The sequence below is a fragment of the Thermobia domestica genome, chromosome 8, assembly GCF_964235325.1.
Source record: "Thermobia domestica chromosome 8, izTheDome1.hap1.1, whole genome shotgun sequence".
NCBI classification, from domain to species: Eukaryota; Metazoa; Arthropoda; class Insecta; order Zygentoma; family Lepismatidae; genus Thermobia; species Thermobia domestica.
The window spans coordinates 153466556-153490891 of record NC_137461.1 but is presented as its reverse complement, the minus strand read 5'-3'; the positions used below and the strand labels follow the sequence as shown (position 1 = coordinate 153490891).

Sequence of the window (24336 nt, the reverse complement as noted above, 5' to 3'; positions counted from 1 at the left end):
CGGATCAAAAATAGCACTGCTGCCTTGCAGTTAATGGAGCGGTCCACAAAGGCTGAAAGAAATTAATCCCGACAGAGAAAACCATGTTTCGCACGTCTGTATCATAGCTCGAGCGAAAAGTGTCACAAACTGTCATCAAGTTCATTTTAACCGTTGATTTTGAAGTTAGTAAAGTTTTTCACAAATTTGTTCAAATGGTATATGTTAATCAAAGTGAGAAAATTTAGGTATTTGAGTAGGTAGGCTCGAAAAGTCATTGCTTTATAATAAATCAAAATTAAATAAGTAATAGGTATCTGATGAGTTACAGCATTTTCTTTTTAGAATCGCTGCTAGTGTGTTTATATGTGTTATTGGTTAAAGAAGTTATCAGGAAGGGAAACATGAATTATTTTCTGCATTACTTTGCTGGGTTGCCAGAAGATAAGAGCAACAAAAGTCAATAAACCCAGTTAATATAATAAACTACAGATTAATGTAACGTTTTATTTAACTTACATGGGACATATATATATATATATATATACATATACAACACAGTGACCAAGAAAAATATATAAATCGTCAAAGCTTTAGAATCGCTCACTCATTTATAAATAAGTATCTCTCTTTTGTCTTATATTCACATTAAAACAAATAATTGTCATTAATCTCAACCTTGGTTTTAATATCCTAACACAATTGATAGGGAATTTCGCTACACTACAGATATTTAACAAACAAATATCTCATTAATTACAAATAAATAATAACAAGTCAACATATTATTAAACGACGTCATTCTAAACCAATATTTGCTAAAGTAAGTAGTATAATTTAACGATTCTATATCTATGATTTCAAACAGATGAGTATTCAACACTTGTGCGCAGAAGCTTGAAACAGGAACTGCATTCATAATAAATCATTAATATTAGTTGAAGCAACTACATATTTGTGTTAGAGTACCTACTCACTTTTTATATATATATTTAAAAAATAGCACCTTTTGAAATTGTATTGATCTTGTACATTTTAGAGAAAGTTGTTCATAATATCCATCGTGGCAGAATATCAACTTTCAAACTATGTTTTGGTATTGTTCATTTTAAAATTAGAAAAAAAAAATTATTCGGATAGACCAGGTTTATCTATATTCATTTGTAAGATAACATAAAGTTTATTCAGCACAAAAAACAGTATATTACCTAATGTATGTAAACCATACTTTAAAATTTGTTGTAAACTGAAAGTATTCTATTGGTTTAACAGAATATTGCGATAACTGGTTTCATAATCTTTTGATGTAATCTAAGTATTTTCTAACCCCACATTTAAGGCTATATTTAATGCGCTAATTTCATGTATAGTTGCCAATTCGAAATTAAATGCTGTATTCTTATTTCTGCTAATATAGAACTTAAGTAATTTGAAGGCTTTAAGAATACGAAAATGCATTACTAATAAAATAATCATTGAATAAATTAGGAATTGTAAGTTTCCAGCAGAAGTACGTGCATTTCCTTATATACTCTTTTATCAATACTCTCTAAATGAATTGACCATTTTGCGTAGTAGATGATTCAATCCATGCAGAAAATGGCGTTCTATGTATACAAGGAAAACTATACTGAGGTTGGTTAATTCATACTTATGTTATGGATAAAAGTGTACACAAGAAACCACTTTTAACTGGTGACTATACATATTATAACCTTATACTACGTATCAGGTATAACTTTAATATAATATTAACAAATATACTACTTAAAAATCAAAATTGATATTTCAAAATTTTAGAAATGGACATTTGCTTACCAGAATCTTTATCACAGCGGTAAGGTAGCATATAATGTTTGAGTTGCTATACAAATGCAGTAGTTTCGTTTAGATACATACATATATACATACATATTTATTATGTCTAGCAATCTTCAGGTTTATTGATTTGCTAGTTTAATATTGTCATAAGATAAGCGTGATCTAATAATTTGCATCTTATACTAAATATTTAGATTCTAGCGAATAAACAATAATACTCTATATATTCATTATCAAACTAAATGGCAAATGATGGACGTAAGATTACGCAGACATATTGTCTTATTATTTTTTTACAACTTAAACTGTAAATATATTTTTAATATTAAGTATCTCTTTTCATGTAGGCTTTCTTAATAATGGACATGTTTTATTTCAGATTTTCAGTTTCTTAGCATTTTATTCAAATATACACACTTTCAGCTTATGAACAAACTATTCAAAGTAACTAATATAATTACTACTAAATACATAACCAAACGTTTTATTTCTATCATGTTGCTCATATGTCTCACAGATTGGTTATAATTTCATATGAACATATTTATCTGCCAATTTTACCCAGAAATCAAACTTTTATACAAAATTTTCCAGTTGTTTGATCTCGAAAAATCTGTGAACATAATCTTCGGAATAATTGTGAAAATAATCAATTTGTTGATTTTGAAGAATGCTTTATCTATTACATAGCCCCATACAGCATTAGTGATTCGTTTATTGGTGCATAGTCCAGTACAAAGTCGAAATAATAGAAACGTAAATATTGCAAATCGATGCAGTTACTAACGTTAACTGTATCGTGGACATGTAATATAGACGTTTCTATTTTTACTGCTTTGTTGTATTTTGTTAAAAAATTCTATCTTTATTTATAGCTTCTTCGATATATTACGAAAGATTTTATGATTAATTTCCCTTTGAGGTTCCTAGCTGAATTTGTATAATAGTTCAATTATAATCAACGGACCTATGAAAGATATAATACGCAAACTATGTAACAATTTGACTATTTGAAATTATATATAGGAAAAATAATCTTTTTCTATGTTTATCTCATATTATTTTTTCTTTAAATGAAAATTAGTAATATAAATTCAAAACCACACCTTAACTTCAACAATGTTATGAATATTTTTGTTGATTTCAAGGTTCATTCTTTAATTCCAAATTTTTTGTTTATATTGCATAGTACCTATTGTTTTTAACACGAGTACGTAAATTATATACATACATAAATTAATCGTAACTTAATTCTGTATCATTATTATCCTCTAACTTAGTACGCAATAAAAGTTACCATGACATTTAACATGTAATAGAGAAATCCCGAAAAGAATAAATACAACATATATGTGGTCCCATAATCATCTAGTAACACAGATTACTACTTACATCTTTCGGACACTGTAATACTGAAATATTTAATGCATTTAAAATTGTTATGACAATAAAATATTTTTTTTTTTTTTAAAAATGAAAACTTAAAACTGTTAATAAATATTAAATATGTCTAAAGTAAAACCTGATTCAAAAATTTAGGAAAAAATTAATCGAGTAAGAATATGTATATACTGTTTCCACAGCCAAATTAGATTAAATGCAGAGCTTGAATTTCAAAGTATGACAATAGTCTACATGGGTTAGCACACAGGCATTGGAATTGACATCGACTACAATATATCAAAAAAATAAGTAAACAATTTCTGTTCTATAATGATAGTTACTACTATTTTGTAAGACTCTATAGGATACATTATTACAGAACTACCTGAACGAATATACATATATATGTACGCAGACAAATGGGAATATATACCTCAAAATGTTTGTTCGTTTAATACGCCACAACCTGTGATGAACATATTTCACTAGCATTTATATGCTTAGTTTGATTATCGAGTAATAGAAATGTATGTGTATATACTTACATCTTTTCAGTTTAATGTTTCCTTTACTGATCCTTTTTTTTAATTATTTTTATTTTGGTCTGTTTACTCACAGGTACACACGCATACACACTTTCACAACTTTCTTAACAAAAATCGAACGTACAAATATATATGTTTGAGCTATTGGAATAAAAAGCACATTACTCAAGAGTATAATTGTTATAGTCTTCTTATTTGAAGGACTTCTGCATAGTATAATCTAACAAGTTTCTTCAGGTTCTTTGTAACCATAGGATCTCATTTCTGTAAACAAAGGAATGTTTTGTTATTACAAATAATAGTTGTTTCAGTTAGTGATGATTCACATATCAATAAACATACTAAAGTACTAGAAAATATCAGTGTATTTATGAAGGAACTGCAGTGATTTTTTTAAAACTGAAGCATACATTTCACGTGACTTTTCAAATTATTTTAATTTTTCCTTTAATTCTTTTGTTTAGTATTTGATTCATTATGTTTTCCTTTAGGCACACATTGAATATGTACACCGTATGTCATTTCTCTTATTGAGTATTTGATTTATTGTGCTTCTATATGACCACACAATTATTACGTTTGTCTTTGTTTTATGTGGTTTCAGAGTTCAATTGCCAGACGAATTTTTCGTTTATTTACCTCTAATAGTTTCCTAGATACAGACAGATAAGCAAATACACTTTCAGGATGTTTTTTCTAACCCTCCCCTCCGTTCTCCTCCCTCGTCTCCACCACATGTAACCTTTCTTGTTTAGCACATAAGAAGGTATTAGAGATTTTTTTGATCATGTTTCTACCCAAAATATTAATTCAATGTTAAATTTCCTCAGATTAAAGGTTTTAAATTTATACGTACCTATGAATTTATCCTCGTTCATGAATAGAGTTTGTCTCCAAGCAGTGTTGTCAAACTTAGGTTTCAATCCACCGTATTCTTCAGGAAGAATTGCAGGATTGAAAAAGTCGTGCAATGATTGAATATTTCTTCCATGCAGGTATATCTGTAAATTTCAATATACAAAGATTTATCAGTTAGCATTTTAAATCATTCAGTTAGCATTTAGTAAAGATAATCTAGCTAAATTATCAATGCAAAGGAGGAATGTAGAAATGTAATATAATTAGAAGTTAAAAATAAACGTTTCAAGTTTAACGTTTCACAGTCATATTCTTTTGTCTAAAGAAAGTGGATAATAAGCGTAAGAGCATGACAATTAAGGAATTTTAGAATGACGGTGCAGCAAGAAATCAGGTAACACTAGAGAAAAGTCATGTATACTGTTGTCAACCAGAAATTGACATCCGTAAGAGAAATTGAACAAGAGTCTCTCTTAAAAGAATGAACCTTATGAATAATACACGGCGCTTCATATAATATAAAGAAGAAGCGCTTAAAATGTCCATTTACAACACATTATATTTGTTTATTTTATGTACTAAAAGTTCATGGTCTAAAATAAATAAATAAGGTTAAAAGTATTTGAAACAGAGTGGTAATTAGGAGAAAAACGAGATAGAATTTTAAGATATCCCAGGAGCTTTTACTTGAAATCTTATTTTCTTTCTTTTTTTTATCTATTCGAGGAATGTGAGTTTCTGAATAGTTTCATAGATGATATCAAGGCAAATAAAATTTTAAATTGTAGTGATTCAAAGTACTGGAGAAATTAAATTTATTCTTAGAAAAAATGGAAAAAAGACTACAAAATCTCGCAAGCAAATCTTAGCTGCTGATTGTGAAAATGATCATTACATATCAAGTTCGTACTGTCTTGTATGTTAAAATTTCCTGATTCTTACACTTTCAATTGCTACAGACGTGTGAACACGAGATTGAAAAAAAAGCCCAGAGAAATAGAGAGTGAATCTAGAAAATAAGCACGTACCATATGCAATTTTTCGCTCCGAAATCTGTGGTGCAAGTTTATTCAACTTATAAAAAATAATAGTTGGATTTATATTTTACAAATTTTACATATTACTAATATGTTTATATATTTTCCCAAGTTGATTTCGTTCTTCATCTAATTAACCCTTTAATTGACAAGCATTGATAGCATTACCATTAAAATATTTAGTTTGCTTTTATGGTTGAACCATGTCTTCCTGATCATAATTTTGTAATTTTTAAGGTATTTTTGTACTTTGTTAGAAAATACACGGTGTTTATTTCAAAGCATAAAATAGGTCTTATGTGCAGCTACTGAGCAGCATTGCTCTATTACGGTAAAATGTTATAAGAATACTCTCAGTAATTACCAACAGTGTCGTTGAAATATTTTCCTACAGAGCAAGAAACCACAAATAAAAAAGTAAATAAAAAGAACTTTCGCGGAACGTAGGAGACAAAGCTTCTACAATACTAAATTTGACTATCCCCTGTTGAAGATTAGAAGTATCTAAAGAAGCGACAGGCAAGTCTTGTATATGAATACTGAATGAAAGCAATAATGCCCACTGCCCAATAAAGGTTTAAAAAAGACAGCATACATAGTACGCAATTAACAATATGGAACTCATCCGATTTTTATCAAACTTTTCACTGAGGCAGACGTAGATTTCTTTACTATGTATTTGAAATACAGTATATTGCTGTGCAGTCCTTTGGTACTCTGATTATGAGCCATCAAATTTAAGATTTGGACTTAATCAGATTTTTGCTAAAAGGAATTCACTAATCAGTAAATGATATAGTTGATGAAATGATATGATATCTTGATCAGTAGATATGATATCTTGAACATCAAACCGGTACACCTCTGAATTTAATTATTGCAGTTAGCAGTAGTGTAGTCACGTACATGTGAGAACTAATAGAAAAGTAACCAGCAACATAAGAGTTAATACGTGCATATAACCACATATATAAAAGGCGTTGATGTTGCCGAAATTAGTGCAAATGACTACATTATTTATTTAAGATAAGAAAGAGTATAAACATTATAAACATTGATGTTTGAGCATTTAATCGTCTGTTGCTTCCCTTTCTCTTTCACGAAACTCAATAGCCCATTCATGTTTTCCTTTCCGTTCAATAATTGTTGTTATTTATAGGTATCTATGTGAAGATATTGATGTCTCTGGCGGAAGAATTGTGTAAAAAAAGCAACGTGAAGACTTGACCTTACATATTCCTGACTTGCAGTTTAATACTGAACACATCTCAAACACCGAAATCAGTAAATGCATAACTTCCTAATGTATATGAAGAATAAAAACACGACTTTTCAAAGCGTGATCTGTACTTCCATTTATCTCCTAGTTTAATTAATTAAGCAGAACATTCACTCATCCCATACTTTTAAATCTTATCGGAATGACGATAGCATTTTGACGTATACACAAATAAGCATTAAAGCATGTAATATGGAAATATTAAAAAATAGCTCATGATATAGCTTAATATGAAAATAAATAAGTTAGCATGTTATGTGATATGCATAACATAATATATCTTGGAATGGAAGAAAGGAAAGTGCCGTATTGGGTACAGAAAATTTCTAGAAGAATCCAAGATTCCAGAAATAGCTACTTTTTGAACAATAATCGGTATATACTGCATATTCAATTTGATTCAAAGATAATTTAATTAAGACATCCATAGACCATCCGTTGGATGTTGTAATTTAACCACTGAAACACGTCCTCACAGAACGTTCTGTAAAAGCATTCACGTGTTTCTTTAAACCCAGATGACTGAAATTTTCGGGGTTTCTACTAATACCTATTTTCCCTTTTGAGTTATATATACTAATTTAACCCTCAATTGTTAACAAGAGCTTCCAATTAATGGAATGTAAATTACTAAACAAGAATTCTATAGTTACTCATCCTTCTGATATCAGATCTGGGAATCATCGACATACGTAAAGTAGATGATTTTAGAAATTCAGCTTTAAAGTTGTTCGAAACAATATTTACCAAAAGCAGGAACCTACGATTTTTTATGACGAACATTTCTTTGATCATAAAATTAGCATTCAAATTAAAAATAATTAATTTATAAATATATCTTTATTAACTTAGTAGCTTTTCCTGTCTCAAAGCATTACATAAACTTTGGTTTAACTGTGTACAAGTAAAGCCTGGCTTAATTAGTGTTGTTATATAGCGTACATGCTCAACATCTATGAAGAGTAATTTTGTATGATTTGTATCAAATTGTTCCCGTTACAAAAAAATAAAATAAAATAAAAAAATAAAAAATAAAATAATATATGTTTTTTAAAAAATGGCTGATATATGTCACTCATCTGCAAAAGGATTGCTAACATAGAAGCAATAAACAAAGAGATGTCTTCAAAAATAGAGAAAACACAAAAAAAGTAGATTTCATATAGAATAAAACAAAACAAATAATATCAAAGATAAAACTTGAAACTAAAACAGAAGTGCTGAAAAAGTTAAAATAGTAAATAACAAATAGAGGACAACGAACACTATCAATAACTTTAAAAATGGTATTAATAATAATGAAATAAAATAGATAAAGATTAAAAAGAAAGAGAAGGTTGAAGAATGTCAATTATTTAAATCGTATGTATAAATGGTGGTTAGGATATAGCACTACGAACTGCATTATTTTTCAATACCAAACTAAGATTTTTAGGTAGTTCTAAATTTTTTATGAGATCTGAATATCCCGAACGTTCTAAAAAATAGGTTTTATAGAATGGAGCTTATTTTCGTTGGTTTGGTTCCAATTCACACGCAGTGAGAGCAAACCTGTTGGATGAAATCCCTACAGAGATCGGAGCACGGAAGATAAAGTTCACCAGTGAAACACTTGACAACGCATCAGACTTCACTACTGTGTAGATATGTCCGTCCCGCAGAATGTTGACATTTTCCAGCACCCAGCAGATAATGATGACACAACCTTCTTACTGTAGCATTTGGCATCACACAACAATGGCTTCCACTACGGCGTGTTTACTAAAGACATTCTGCAAAGCTCCTAATAACGCTTTGCGTGTCATTACAGATAATCATATGACGTATCGAAAGCTCAAGCACATGGTCAAGGGCAAGCTTAACTGTTATTAACACATCAGGGGATACTAAACACAGACGATGCAGATTAAATTCTGCGTTGTCATTGTTATTGATTAAGGCACAGTCAACAGTTGTATATGACACATTAAGATTGTGGCTCTATTCTAGCAGCCTCTAACCTTTAGCTAGTATTCTTGGAAAACTATGTGCTGTTGGCGTGTGGAGACAACGAAAAGTCAAGCCTTGGCGAGGTCAACAACTATGGTGGAAGAATATAAACGTGTAGTAAATAAAGAGACAGTCACAAATCCGCCTGCTATGACACGTACGTACCATGGATGTGTAGCTTAAGGATATGCTGCGCACCGGTCATATATGAGGCCCAAAACGCAGAGGAAAACTACAGGATAGTCAATAACACAACGCAAATAGATTGTATGATTTTCGACAAGTTTATCACGATGTTTAATTTGCTTCAACATGAAAGCTAGGAGTAGCGCTAGTGTAGAAAGCGTCAGCAGCTAAACGAATGCCCAGTCGATGAACAGTGTGAAGTTTGTTCAGCAGGGAAGAACGTGCAAACGATAAGCAATGCCACATAATTTAACGTTGAACGTACTGTAACAACAATATGATGAACACCTCAAGTGCGGTGGGAAAGTACATAAAGTAAATTAAAAGCTCAGTAAGAAGAGTACTTAGAATTATGAATATGTAGTATCCATATTAAGTGATTATCGAGGTCAAACCTAGAAAACAGGCTGTATTAAAAAAGAGACGACAGACAACGAAATACAGGTCCAGATTAAAAATATTCGTTTGGTACATTGAATTTTTTGGAACAAAACAAAAGCTCTGTCTCGTTCGACCAGCGATTTAATGAAAGTTGAGGCTATCGAGTAATATTACGAAGATATCGGAAGTTACAATAAATTACAAGATCGTAACTACAGCAGAGCATAGGCAGGATCCTGCTATGCGAGAGAACACTGTTGACGGAGACAGCAGACAGTATGGCACTAAAACATAGTTTTTCTGCTGAAATTGTTCTGAGAGATTAGAACTCATAAACTCTCCAAAACAACGTTCATCAAGGAAATTTGCTATGAACATGGTCATGTGACAACAAAGAACCAAGACATAAAATTCTTTTAATATTCCGTAATCCAAGTTGTAGCACGAGCTTTCTCTAGATTTGAGAAGATAGAAACAAAATGCTTGTGATGGAAGGAGGTTCTTCAATTCGGCTTTCGATATACGCAAGTTTATCTATAATGAACCTGGAACAGCAAAATCCCATTAAAACTTACTCCAAAGAGAATTTACTTTAAAAATCACAAAGTGCGTGTTCACCATGCGCCCAAAAAGCTTATAGGCGTAACTTGTGTTAATTGTTACGGCTTTCCCTGGTTTCAATATCAGATGGACCAAAACTTCACGCCATCAAAAAAGTTTCCACCAACCAAATATGGTTAGGCAGTTGTAATAATACAAATTGAATTTAGTTGCGCAATACAGATTTGTTAAGATAAGATACACAGTAAAGCCGTGCAGCAGTGCTGGGTGACACCTGTAAGACAGAGTGTATCTCGAAAACCGGAAGGGAACGTTATAATACTCCGTATTAGCGCTACAAAAATTTAAAGTGTTTGTCTCAGTACGAGTAGGAAAACAATTCAACTTGACGGAATGCTGTGTAAAGTCAGAGATAGAAAAAAAAGAGTCGGCTCAAACTGTTAGCTGTCACCGAGGGGTTAGTTTTAAGACCCAATTTCCTGACAGAGTGAGAACGCTGGTGGTCAAACTGAGGCCATTTATTGAAAGAACTCGATAACACATAGTATTCAAATAAGTCCAACTACTAAAAGATGATACGTAATCTTTCAAGTTTTGATACTTGAATAAGATATCTAACATTGAGATTGTAGAATGCGAAATTTCTCAAGGTTTTCGGAAATACAATGCCGAATAAAAGTAATAAGAGCACGCCAATGAGACAAGAGAGCGTCACAGGTTTTCGTGGAATATCATGGAACTTGTCGTGCACCGTCGTCTACTCATTCTGGGATGGGACCACAAACAGAGTTAACTACTGTCTGCTCAAATAATTCTGCTGCAGCACATACGAGGAAAGCATCAAGAGGATAAAACTCAATGAACTCTCTAAATGTTACCAAGCCAATACGCTGCAAGTTGAAGTGTAGTAAAAATTAGCCAGACAGTTGGCAACAGCCAGACTTTCAGTGATCACAGGAAAATGATCATACAATAGAGATCAGATGCACTCTCCAAGTCAAGAAGTCTCAGGGGAAACATTACGTATGGAGAGGTCAATACACAAATAGGTTATGGAACCAGTAGAAAAGTGGATAGGATAAACAGCCGCCCTGTGCCTCGTGTGTAAATGAACCAACTTGTAACACTAGTCACTATTCACTGTTATTCTTGTTTCTTTCCAGATAGTGGTAACATGTAGTAAAAAGATCGCTTCATATCAGGTTAATTTTACCTTTGTCCAGATTGAGTGCAGGTTTTAATTTATGAATGTGAGAGAACTCCTTAGTTTTGCGTTCAATCATGGCATTTACTTTCTCAATAAGCGCACATTAGCAATATTATGTTTATTTTCCCTAAGGTATAATGATAATCCAGTCAACAGTTGAGGATTAAGAGTCTTGGTAGCATGAACATTTCCAGCTGTTCTAGAACAAATGTTCCTTTTGGTTTGACCTATGATCAAAATATTACCGTGATCCTGGTAAATGCTCCTTAATTTTTATAGCTATTCCTGGGAGTAGCCTACTAAGCTTTACCTCTTTTCTTTACTACTGTAACTATCATTACTGTTTGCAATTTTGTAGTTTTATATATAAAACTGGTTTCACAAATTGTTCCCTTTACAGAAAATTACTTATAGAAGTAATCCATTTATATCTGAATTTCAGTTATTCATTTTTATCATCAAGTAAACAAAATACTTTATCTTTAACAGAAACCGTTTGTCGATTTTCTCTGCTATTTTAGTACTTTTCTGACTAAAATGTTTGACACGTTGCACAGATATTAATAGTAGGTTAATTTAAGTATGATCAAAACCATCAGGTAAATTTTTGAGAATATATTGCGAACATAACTTACGCTTACAATAAAGAAACTAATAATGGTAATAATAACAATAATGATAATAATAATAATAAAAGTACAATGATGATAAAGAAACTAATAAAGTTGAATAATGCTATCTGTTTCCTTCTACTATGTTTATTTCTACAATTCTTCCATTGTTATTCTCTTTCAACTATCATCCTCTTCATTTAACGTATATGGTTGTCTTGAGGCATTAAACTGAAGATTTCATGACTTTATTTTTTGTTTTCTACCATTTGAATTAGCTAATTGAACAAAATGATTTAACTATCAATGTAATAAACATCAATTTTGTCTTAATGTTGTTGATAGCTTTTAGCTTTTATATCTTATCGGATTGAAACTTCATATTATACATATATATACACAATGAATGACATTCTTATAAACAATGATGTACAAAGATTTGTGTTTGTGTTTCTACGATAAATGAAGAACTTATTTCATTATCTTACCCTACTTCTCATCTTTTCCTTTAAGAATGGTTTCAACACTGCAAATATGGCATCGAAATAGAATGGCTGGTTAATAACATGAAATCCCTTGAACCTTAAAGGAAAGCTTTCCTGTAAAGAAAATTGCATTGAATAAAAGAATAATATTTTATTTTCATATTTGATTGTAAATTACATTCCATACGAAATGACTTAAGTATACCAACATAGGGATCAGGTAGGAGCACAGGGGAAATAATTCATAGTAGAACTAGGAGTACAATAAAACAACTTTATTTACTCAGTACTTATCAGAAGTAAACGTTTCAAACTCAGATAGTAGCAACACTATAGTAGTAGTGACATCGTCTGCTAGTTTGCACATGGCTACGTCTGTGGCTTCTGTGTCCTATGGAATTACTGGGATTTTATTTTAAAGTAAACTTTTAAACAGTTTTATAATTGAACTTTTTAGTTATTTAAAGTGCTAATACAGAACTACGTATTATATGGAAAGAGATATAATTTAAAAGACACAACACTCTTTCGAAACACCAGACAAAGATAAATGTTGTATCAGTTACGAAATTCATTAATATAAACATTATTACTTGCAGCTACAGATGGGACAGAATGAAATTATCTTCTTTGAGATTGAATGTTGTGCTTCTAATAATATTAATCATATCAAAATAATTTTTTCCAAACCTACTTTATGATATCACCCAAAACCACACATTAGAATTTACTTTTTTGCTTTGGTTTCTCACTTCTCAATATTCGCTGAGTCTCTTGGGTTATTTCGTTTGGAAAAAACATTTTTCTACAATATAAGTAAGAGTACGAGTTTTTAAAATATAATAGACGTAAACATTAATATGTTTCTCTTCAATGCGATGTCAAATAAGTAATTTCTGCAAAAGCATAAATAATGATAGGGTACCATTATCATTGTATCTCGACTATTATTTCAGCGGTATTGGGGTACAATGTACCAATCACTATTCGTTTGAAACTCATTTGCTCTAATTTTGTATTTTGAGTTATACCAACGAATCTGAGCAATGAACGTGGTGTAAAGATAATTCTTTCAAGACATGCCTTTTGAATGAAAATATTATAGGAAATAAATCAGATATCATTAAATATACTTTTCTTGGTTCATTATGCCCTATTTTTCCCTACAGTTGTTTTCAATCTAATGAAAATTAAGAGGTAAAAACAGTAAGATGGAACATGATAGATATCTCAGTGAATATATATAACTCTGCGTAGGTTGATTTTTCCTGGTGTCCCATAGACTGAGAACTTAATGTCTGGCGTTGTATTCAGATTAGCTACAGAAAGATAAAATTAACCTTCTCTCATGATAACTCAAAGGATACAATTATGATTATATTAACATGAAAATCATTGAACTTCAAATGAAAATGTTTCTGAAAGAAAAGTCACAATTAAATAAAATGTAAATTATGATATCCATAAGGCTAAATAAAGTAAGACTTAGTGGCATTCAAATGATATTTTTTTAAAGTTTCTAATCATTCGACGTCATATAGCACCATAAAGAAATAAGTAAAAATGTAAACACAAACGTAAGTCACTACACTACACCTTAGCATGTAGGGATGGCTATATGGTTACTTTCTTTTATAGAGTGTGTTGAGAAGCACTAAATTTCAGGAGTTTTGTTATTTAAGCAGAAACTGAATTTAATATTATACAGGGTGTCCGAGAATTATCTATACAACTTTACGACGTTATATTTAAAGAAGTTAATGTGATATTTACATGCGGTTTATTGCATTCAATGCAGAAAGTCTTAAAGTTTTTTTCAACACAATGGAGCTCTGCCACACTGGTCTTTAGAAGTTCGAGAATACCTGGATGAGGTGTTTCCCAATAGGTGGACTGATCGCGACGGTCCGATATCATGGCCTCCGTGGTCGCCGGATCTGACACCGCTGGACTTCTTCCTGTGGGGGTACCTTAAGGACATCGTCTTCGCTACGAAGGTAGCAGACCTTGAACACCTATAGCAGCGTATCCTTGCTGATTTTCACACAGTAATTGCGTATCTTTGCTGCAGCGCACATGGGCTGAAATTGATTTTCGTCTGGATGTGCTTCGTATCACACATGGTGCCCACATAGGGGTGTATTGAACAGGTAAAAAAAAACTTTAAGACTTTCTGTATTGAATACAAAAAACCACATGCAAATATCACATTAACTTCTTTCAATATAACGTCGTAAAGTTGTATAGATAATTCTCGGACACCCTGTACATCCATGCATATATATATATATACGTGTATACTAGCGTCTATTACCCGCTTCTCTGGGTTAAAATAAGAAAAATTAGTAATATGTTCCGTTAGTTAGTCACTTTTTACTACTACTGAAGCGCTCTCTGATATCGGTCATATACGATCATTTATATATATATATCTCCCCCTTCCCCCAAGTTGCGGGGCTGAATTTAGATTTAAACGGTATCGGAAGTGTTACGGTTTATCTCAGCGACCCCGAAAACTATGGATTCAGCACTAATATTGCCCATTTTCGATCATTTTTAATATTTCCCCCTCCACCTTCCCTAATTTGCACCGTCAAAGGGAAATGATAAAAACCATCCCAGGCCTGAACCTCATCTATGTTGAAAATTTGATCGAGATCGGTCTAATGGCTCAAGAATTATTAAGTCAAAAGCGTAGTGACTTTCATTTTTATAATATATATATATATATATATATATATATATATATATATATATATATAAATCGCCCAAGCCTTTGGCTCTCATTACAGTACAGGCCAAAATCGTGTTTAACTAAAAGCTCAAATTATATACTTGTCCTAATAATAAACAATAAAGCACGCTTATGACCACAGTATCATCATTATCCATTTTCAAATAACTAGGTTGAAACAATACAGTTTAAGTTGCATTTAAATCGTTACAATATATCGTATCACCATGGAAAGACAAATATTAATGCTCAGATGTAAATATGGTTACGGCTCTTGCCTTATTTTGAAATAATTAGATTGAAGCAATGCAATTTTCAAATTGCAATAAAATCGTTACAATAGTTTTAAATTTTTAAATTGTTTGTACGCTAGTGGCATCTATTGGTATCAGGTAGGTAAGTGGTGACATCTATTAGGTTGATTGTGCACTATTAGGACCCTTACTAACAGACCGCAATGTTTTTGTATTATGAATCGGATGTACGATATGAAAAGAGCTATTCATACTTCACCTACCGCACTTCCCTGTATAATTTAGTTTTAGTAACCAGTCGGTGTAGTAAATATTAGAAAAATTAGTTACTATAATACTTTTGCTAATGCAGTTTTACGCAGCACAAACTTGTAATTAAAACAATACAGTAAGCAGCGAAAGAAACAGCAACGCTATTGTTTCCTAAGCATCAGAAACGTTATAAACAAATCAATGTTCAAAATGTATCACAGTGGTTGGAGCGTTGGGTCTGTGGCTAGATGAATATTGGTCTTCACTCGCAACTACCATTCCTCGATTCCATTCTCTATAAAATGTAGATATTTGTCTTTATCAGGAAGAGAATTAGCAATACTCCCTCAGACAACCACCTTGCGCTTGATCTGTCTTGTCTGGCTCTATTCAAGCTTGATTCTTTTTTGTTCCCAGAAAGAGGGGGAAAGAAATAGTACTCCAGCCTCAGACCGCAAAACCATCTACTTCAAATACTGGTGTTTGCACAAGTGTTTGAAATTGGTTTACTTTATATATTTTGATAGAGTATATGTTAATTGTTAATGAAAAATGTACTAAAACTATTTTTGTGAAAACTATATAAAATACTTTACTTCAGATCCAAGCAAGACAGCAAATCCGTTCGCACATTAATCTATACTATAAAATTGAAGTGACTATGTTTGTGACTCTTAATCTCTTGAACCGCCCGACCGATCTCGATCAAATTTTTAACGTAGATGCGGTTCTGGCCTGGGAGTGTTTATAGCTATTTATTTTGACGGTAGAACTAAGAGCAGGTGGAAGAGGGGGACAGAAAAAATAAAAAAAACATAATAACTCTTGAACCACCCAACCAAACTTCATCACATTTGTAGATGAGGTTCGGGACTGGAATGATTTTTATCATTTCACTTCGACGCAGTAACGTAGGGAAGAGGGAATAGGGGAAAATATACAAAAATCAATAAATATAAAAATAAAAGTAACTATATTCGTGAATTAATAACTCTTGAGTCACTCGATCGATCTCAATCAAATTTCCAACATATGTGAAGTTCGAACCTGGAAAGTTTTTTATCATCTCATTTTGATAGTAGATCTTAGGGGAGGGGAAGGGGAGGAGGAGAAATATATGAAAATGAATAAAACTTAATAAATCTTGAACCACCCAACCGATCTCGATCAAACTTTCAACATAGATAAGGTTCGGTCCTGGGATGTTTTCTTCATTTCACTTTTACAGTGCAACGAAGGGGAGGGGAGGGGTGAATATATGTAAAAAAAAAAAAAAACTAAAAATAATAGTGACTGTCTTTGTGACTTCATCACGCTTAAAGCACCCGACCGATCTTAACCAAATTTTCAACATAGATAAGGTTCAGACCTGAGGTGGTTTTTATCATGTCACTTTGGCAGTAGAACTTAGGAAAGGGGAGCGGAGGGGACAGATATATAAAAATAAATAAAACTTAATAACTCTTGAACCACCCAACCGATCTCGATCAAATTTTCAACATAGATGATGTTAGGGTTTTGGATAATTTTTATCATTTAAATTTGATGGCACAACGTATGAGAGGGGAAGGGGAAGGCGGAAATATATGTAAAAAATAAAAATGAAAGTGATTGTCTTTGTGACTTCACTTTTAAACAACTAGACCGATCTCGATCAAATTTTCAAGATAGATGAGATTCGGGCCTGGGATGATATTTATCTATTCGCTTTAACGATAGAACTTAGGGGAGGGCGAGGAAGGACTTGAAAAATAAGTAAAACTTTATAACTCTTGAACCAAACGATCAATCTCAATCAAGTTTTTAATGTAGATGAGGTTTGGGCCTGAGATGTTTTCTATCATTTCACTTTGGCGGTAAAACTTAGAAGTGGGGAATGAGGGGGAGATATATAAAAATAAATCTTAATAACTCTTGAAACACAGGACCGATCTCGATCAAATGTTCAACCTAGATGAAGTTCGAACATGAGATAATTTTTGACATATCATTTTGACGATGTAACATAAAGGAGAGGGAAAGACAACTTACAAAGAGTGAAAAAAGTGGCTTGACTGGACCGGGATTCAAACCCGGAATCTTCGGCATACCGTGCCGATGCATTAACCACAGTATGCCGGAGATCCCGGGTTTGAATCTCGGTCCAGTCAAGCCACTTTTTCACTCTTTGTAAGTTGTTTAATTCGCACCTACAGAGGATTGTGGTGTGTAAAATAAATCGGTTGCTTCCTCCTTTCATTCATATATATGAGGGGGGAAAGACATTTACAAATGATCGAAAATGACAGATATTAGTGTCGAATCGATAGTTTTTGAGGTCGCTGAGATGAACAGTGACACTTGTGATGCCTTTCAAATACAAATTCAGCGCCGCAAATTGTGGTAGGGGAGGGGGATATATAAAAATCATCGAAAATTATCAATATCAAGGAGCCCTTAGTAATAGTAAAAAGTGACTGTCTAACGAAACATATTACTATTTTTTCTTAATTTAACCCAGCGAAGTGGGTAATTGATGTTAGTTATTTCATAAATTAAGACATTAATAATTATAAACAAATAAAAAAGAAACACATATAAAGAATAAATTTCAAAATTATTGAATATATATATATATATATATATATATATATAGATAGATAGATAGATAGATAGATAGATAGATAGTATATTGAGACGAACATAACAGATATTTTCTTGGTAAGCTATAATGAAAAACAAATTGTTAGTAAATAGTGATAGATGTAATGAAGAGAATAAATAACGAAAAATCTTCTCTTCTAACATCGAAACATAAATTTCTTAGATAGTGTATTTCCCCGAAAGTCGACAGAAGAACTTCATAAGCACATAATAAAGAGAAGGAAGAAACAGTTGCGTTGAAGCTGCAGATAGGTGAACAATCGCCTTTCTTGCTCCTTTGTTGTGGTCACTGATACTACTTCTCTTATATAGAATACAAGATCTAGAGCCTAATATACCATTGACAAGAACTGTCAAAAAGAATCAAACAACGAGCTTCCCTCCACCGTGCTCAAAACGATATGCAAGGAAAGAGAGAATATATGCAGTCATGCATGTCTCCTTCCCTCTTTCACCTACTAACTTGTATAAATGCGGAAATATCAATCATTTATAATTTCCTCTACATTTTGAATGTGCTTATTGGACTTCATCTAAAGTGAAAAGATTAAATAATTATAATAATAATAACGAACTTAAACCGTTTCAGTCCTTCACTTGCCCGATGAACCCTTATAGAGTGTAATTATTACATCACGACAGATAGGCTAGCGTTATGCACGCAAACTGATATCTATGATGCAATGACGGCAAAGTTCTCTTCACAAGGTTCATTCATTCATATATATATATATATATATATTTCTCCTAAGGTATAACCTTAGCTAAGCCTCAACTATCTATTTCTAGAAACGAAATATGCTATAATCATAGAGTAACAAGAAAATATGGATACAAATATGAAGAAGAAGCAATCGTAAAGAAAGATTAACACGCAATGAAATAAGTAATAAGAATAAAAGTTGTTAAGTTAAAATGAAATAAATGTAGCATTGTGATTTAGTTTCAGTCTTAAGTTAGTTATTATAAGTATAAATATTGACTATTGTTTTGTTTACTTCTTAAATGCATGTTAAATGTTAGTATTGGAGTCGAATCTCTTATTTTACTCCATTGTTTGGTTATAAAAATCTGATTTTCGCCCCTAAAATGTGATTACGAAGAGAATGTAATATTTAGAGAAACATATATTATTTATGGGTTGGGTATGTTGCTGTTATTTTTAACGAAAATAAGAATAATACTTTAAATTTTTCATGGTTTATCATCTCTAACTTTACTACTTAAGAATGCGCAAATTTACCTAATTTGAATTAGCTCCTTAGGAATCAAATCATCAATTAGTATTAGATTTAAGCTAAATGTCATGCACTAAAATCAACCTCTTTCCGTTAACAACTTGAGTATTATACAAGATAAGCTCAGGTGGGTATATCCAGAAGCTAGGCTTAATCTTACCGTTACTTCCAATTCCAATAAAATGTACGGGCCATTGCACTAAGCTTTCTTGCTTTCACTTTTTAAATTGAATCGTATTATGCTGCAGCTATTACAAAATTGTTTATTAGTAAAACATAAAGAAAATTAATATTCGATTTTGGGAAACTGCATCAAAGAAAACATATCCAAGAGCAAACAACCCTTTATGGATTTCTTTTCGTGAGAAATTATTCATGCTATACTCTAGGGTTGGTAGAGAAATATTTATTTGTGAAATATAAACAAAATTGCTTGAGTTATTTTTGAGAAAATCGTGAAGGAAAACTCACCCCCAAGATTAAACTACCCATTATACATTTTTAAATAGAAAAAATGTTTTTCCAACGGGACATTTATTTATGAAATATGAACAAAATTTCCTGAGCCACTTTTGGGAAAATTGTCCAAGAAAGGTTCATCCCAAAGTGTAAACCACTACCTGTGAATTTCATAATGAAAAATGATTTTTATCATATTATATTTTCTAAGGGAACATTAAGTTTTGAAATATGAACTAACCTGCCTGGGTAGTTTTTGAGAAAATCACTTTAAAGAACTCACTTCCAAGAATAAAGTTACCTCCTGGATTTTTTAAAGGAGAGAAACACTTAATTAGTAATATAGGGTTGTCAATGAAATATTAATTTATGAGAAAATCGTTAGAATCATTTTCGAGAAAATCGTAATTCTTATTTTCACCCTTCAGTAAACTTCCCTTACTTTTGAGGATAGGAAGAAAATTCAAAAACTGGAGAGTCATATAAAAATCTTACGTTAAAAATTTTGTCTCCATATGTTGAACAATATGTTCTCTTGGGGAGTGTACGTCAGGACGAACGGAAGAATGGATGTACAGATATGGAGGAACTATTTCTTTCGGTATGTAGAGGCTATGAAACTTGTAAATTCATTGAAATTTCGAATTCGATCTTTTTTGCAATCAGCATCCTTTATTCTCTTCTATCGTCGTTCGAAAGTAAACTGATCAAATATTATATATATATGAAGGATGTTTTAAAACAACACCGACAATATTTGGGAGGTGATTCTTGACACCAAGATAAGACAAAAAGTATACACCAAACTGGGTGTGCATAAATGTAATCTTTCGTAGTTATAGGCTGCAGAAAATATTTAAAAAAATGAACTTTAAAGGTCCATAGCTCCAAAGTTATGGTACCTACCGTCATCGGGCCAATATTTCACTTAGGAACTAATGTGTGCACTATGTAAAATACATGTTTCAGAATCCTAGGGTACTCGGAGTTTGGCTACGGGCATTTAATGTAAAATACTCACAATTACCTCCATAATAATTGTTGCGGAAGTATCACAGGATTTTGAAACTTGGATATTTGAATAGGGCACATACTAGTTCCTAAGTGAAGTCTTGACCCTACTTAGTTAAGATCCATAGTTTTGGAGCTATGGGCCTTTAAATTTTATTTTTTCATGTTTTTGGCAGCCTATAACTTCGAAAGTTGTGCACCCAGGTTGGTCTGTACTTTTTGTTTAACCTCAGTATCAGGAATCACCTCCGAAACGTTGTCGGTGTTGTCTTGAAACACCCTATATATATATATATATATATATATATATATATATATATATATATTTTTTAGCATTATGTGAAATTTTTAGATGTCAGAGTCCTTGAAGTCCACTGCTACTGAAACATGTGTCTGCAAACTAAGTAACACACATTACAAAACTTTATATGAAAAGTATTCTGAGAGACACATGGAAATTTTTATAAATTCAAAAGACAACTAGTTTTGAATAATTAGATGGGGCCGCGGTGGCTCAGTGGTAGAGCGTTCACCTCTGGTGCTTGGGGTCCCGGGTTCGATCCTAGCCCCCGCCAAGTGAACTTTGTGGTGGACAAACACTGTGTGCGTGGGTTTTCTCGGGGTTCTCCCGTTTCCTCCCACTTTCTTCATTCCACCATTTCATTCATTTCTCATAATCATCGTCTCCTTTAGCCTAACCGGCATAATCGTGGGACGTAACACTCAAAGATTTCATTTTTTTTAATAATTAGAAGACTCACAGCTGATACGCATGATGTATTCACATAAATTATGCATAAAAACAACCCCCTAAGTAGTATTAAATGTTGGAATATATTATGTATCACTATCATTTTTTACTGTGTAAATAGAATTGTGGTAAATAACATTAAAAAATAATAGTTGTTAAAATAAACATGTTAATAAAATCATGAATTATGTAGAGTAAAGTAGAAACATAACTGAACATGATTCTCCTAAATTAGTTAGCTATAATTTACCTGAATAACTTCAACAGTTCGTCTGGCATAGTAAGGAGTACAGAATTTAGCGTGCTGAAATCCAAATCCATTCATGTCAACAATAACAGATAAGCCAGCAATTTGTGTGATTGGTTCCTGAACAATCTGTTCCAAAGCCATTACATTGGTCCGAAATATATCTTCGATTGTCACTTTAGACGTATCGCAGTTTTCTGCAATAGTATAAGATGTTTGATCATGATCAAATAAATGTATCAGTTCACATGTGATGCATCATATATTCACATTTCAAAATAGGATAGAAGCATAGTCTTGTAATTGAAGGAATTAGAGGATTAGGGTCTCATGTTACAGTCTTGAAAAGATGAGTTCTAATGATGGATAAAAGTATTACGTGTTATTCTTGTTACACAACACCTCATTTAAGTGATATATTTTACAGATCAAGAGATAGAAATTTAAAATATCCATAGTGATCCACTAATAAGTGCAATCATAAGAGTGCAATCAATTGAGAATTGAAAAACTACTAGTGCCAAGCAATTTTTGACTCACATTATATATGAGCTATAGCCTTAGATTATATTTTCATAACACGTCTGATGAAAGAAATGGCGTATTGTCGAAACTGTAACAGCAATAACAGGTGTTTCCTTTGGTTAAATTTTATTTTTAAGTATTTAAAAATGAAGAGACTTTATAATTATAGATTTTATATAATTTTATTTCCCATTTAATGAAATGGTAAACACATGGCACTAGAAGAACTAATTGGCAGGAAGAATTCAAACTCATAAGTATCCATACGCTCAAATTTACCCTGGAGAAAATGGTTTTACAGTCATTTTACAAGTTTTACATTTTTCATTTAAAAATAAGACAATAAACCACAGTGGTTTGGTAATACTTCTTACTGTCAGTTCGATTTTCCTACCCAATATAATTTTGATGTTGGCATAACACCATGAGGTGGTTGGGGTATTATAATCACGAGGTGTTATTTTAAGAATAACGAACTTGGATCTAGAAAGTAAGGAACATGATAATGCATATGAAAAATAAGAACAGACAATTGTTTAAATTAGTCATTACTTTTGTTAGTTTACATGATGAACGAATACTATTCTCAAAACGAATATATATATAGGCAAGGATCAACAAGGATATGCAGTATATCCCGCAATTACCCTTATATCAAAAAAATTAGATATGTCATACTCAAGCTACTGACTTCAAGATATACTCAGCCCTCTCCTAATATAAATAAAAGATAATAAAAAATCCATAAAAGTTGCTGCTAACTCAGAACCTAATATTTATTATTATTATTATTATTATTATTTTATTTCTAATAACTTTTAAGACAACCGAGAAAATCGACGTCAGGCTATTGTGGTTGCAGTGTTATCTACGTAACAAACATATTACAGTACTCGACGTTTTTTTTTTCGAAATAGTGGAGATAGTATATTCTAGCTTTCAATCCCTCAGTTACTATCAGGAAGTTTTCATGGGCGTAATAGAAAAAACAAAATATTTCTAGTATAATATAATTTAATAAGTAAGGGGGAAATACGAAGTAAACATATTAATACATGTACACACACACACACACACACAACACACACATGTGATGACTTTTTACTACAAAGTCATTGCTCATTTCTGATGGATGTGCAGGATCCATGTTTCGATCAGAAGCCAAATGAATTTGTAGTGAAAATTATGTTCGTGGATTTTCTCGGAGATCTCCCATTTCTCCCATATCCTCATTCAGCTGATCATTCCATAATAATTCACTTTCATAATTCTGAAAACTGACTATTCTGGAAACCCCGTCATACTTTTAACACTTTGCTTTGTACTTCAGTCTGCATTTTTTAAATCATTTGTCTTCTTTAGCCTAAAGGGCATAACATTGTGATGATTTTATTTGAAAACCTATAATTTTGTTTCATTCCAAAGTGACATCAAACTAAACGCTTCTCAACTATTTTCTAAACTTTATATTTCTCTCTTTCTCTCTGTCTCTCTTTTTTTTTTTTTCCTACGTGTACCTCTCAATCATCTGATGAAGCAGTTAGCGAAAGAAATCTCAGTATTACAGAGGTAGTTTTTAATGTAATATGATAATGTGTTCACTATTTTCTGGTAAGTAAAGCGTTTTAGTGCGCGATTTAGGATTCATATGTTCCAACTATGAAACTTCTTCTAACATAAAAAGACGTTGGCGAAGAATATAACAAGTACAAAATATAATAAAGGTACAAACATAAATATGATAGTAGGTAATTTCTTTAATGCAAAGCGAATAACTTTTTGTTATCTCATGATACTTAAACATTATCACAAATAGAGATTCTATATTTTTTGATGACGTTTCAAAGATAAGTTTATCTGAAACTATAGAGAACACGCCAAACGTTTATAGTTTTTCTCT

At 31.9% G+C, this 24336-nt stretch overlaps 1 protein-coding gene across 1 annotated transcript in view; it reads right to left on the bottom strand.

Moving 5' to 3' along the window:
- Positions 1 to 410: 410 nt before the first annotated feature.
- The window catches only part of LOC145693300 (clavesin-2-like), a 103849-nt gene continuing 79923 nt past the window's right edge, over positions 411 to 24336 (bottom strand). Inside the window, exons 5-8 of the mRNA XM_081769159.1 lie at positions 21915 to 22108; positions 12326 to 12436; positions 4585 to 4729; positions 411 to 3992 (exon numbers count right to left, since the gene is read on the bottom strand). Of these exons, the coding sequence (XP_081625285.1) occupies positions 3949 to 3992; positions 4585 to 4729; positions 12326 to 12436; positions 21915 to 22108 (494 nt within the window). The 3' untranslated portion in view covers positions 411 to 3948. The remainder of the gene's footprint in view (positions 3993 to 4584; positions 4730 to 12325; positions 12437 to 21914; positions 22109 to 24336) is intronic.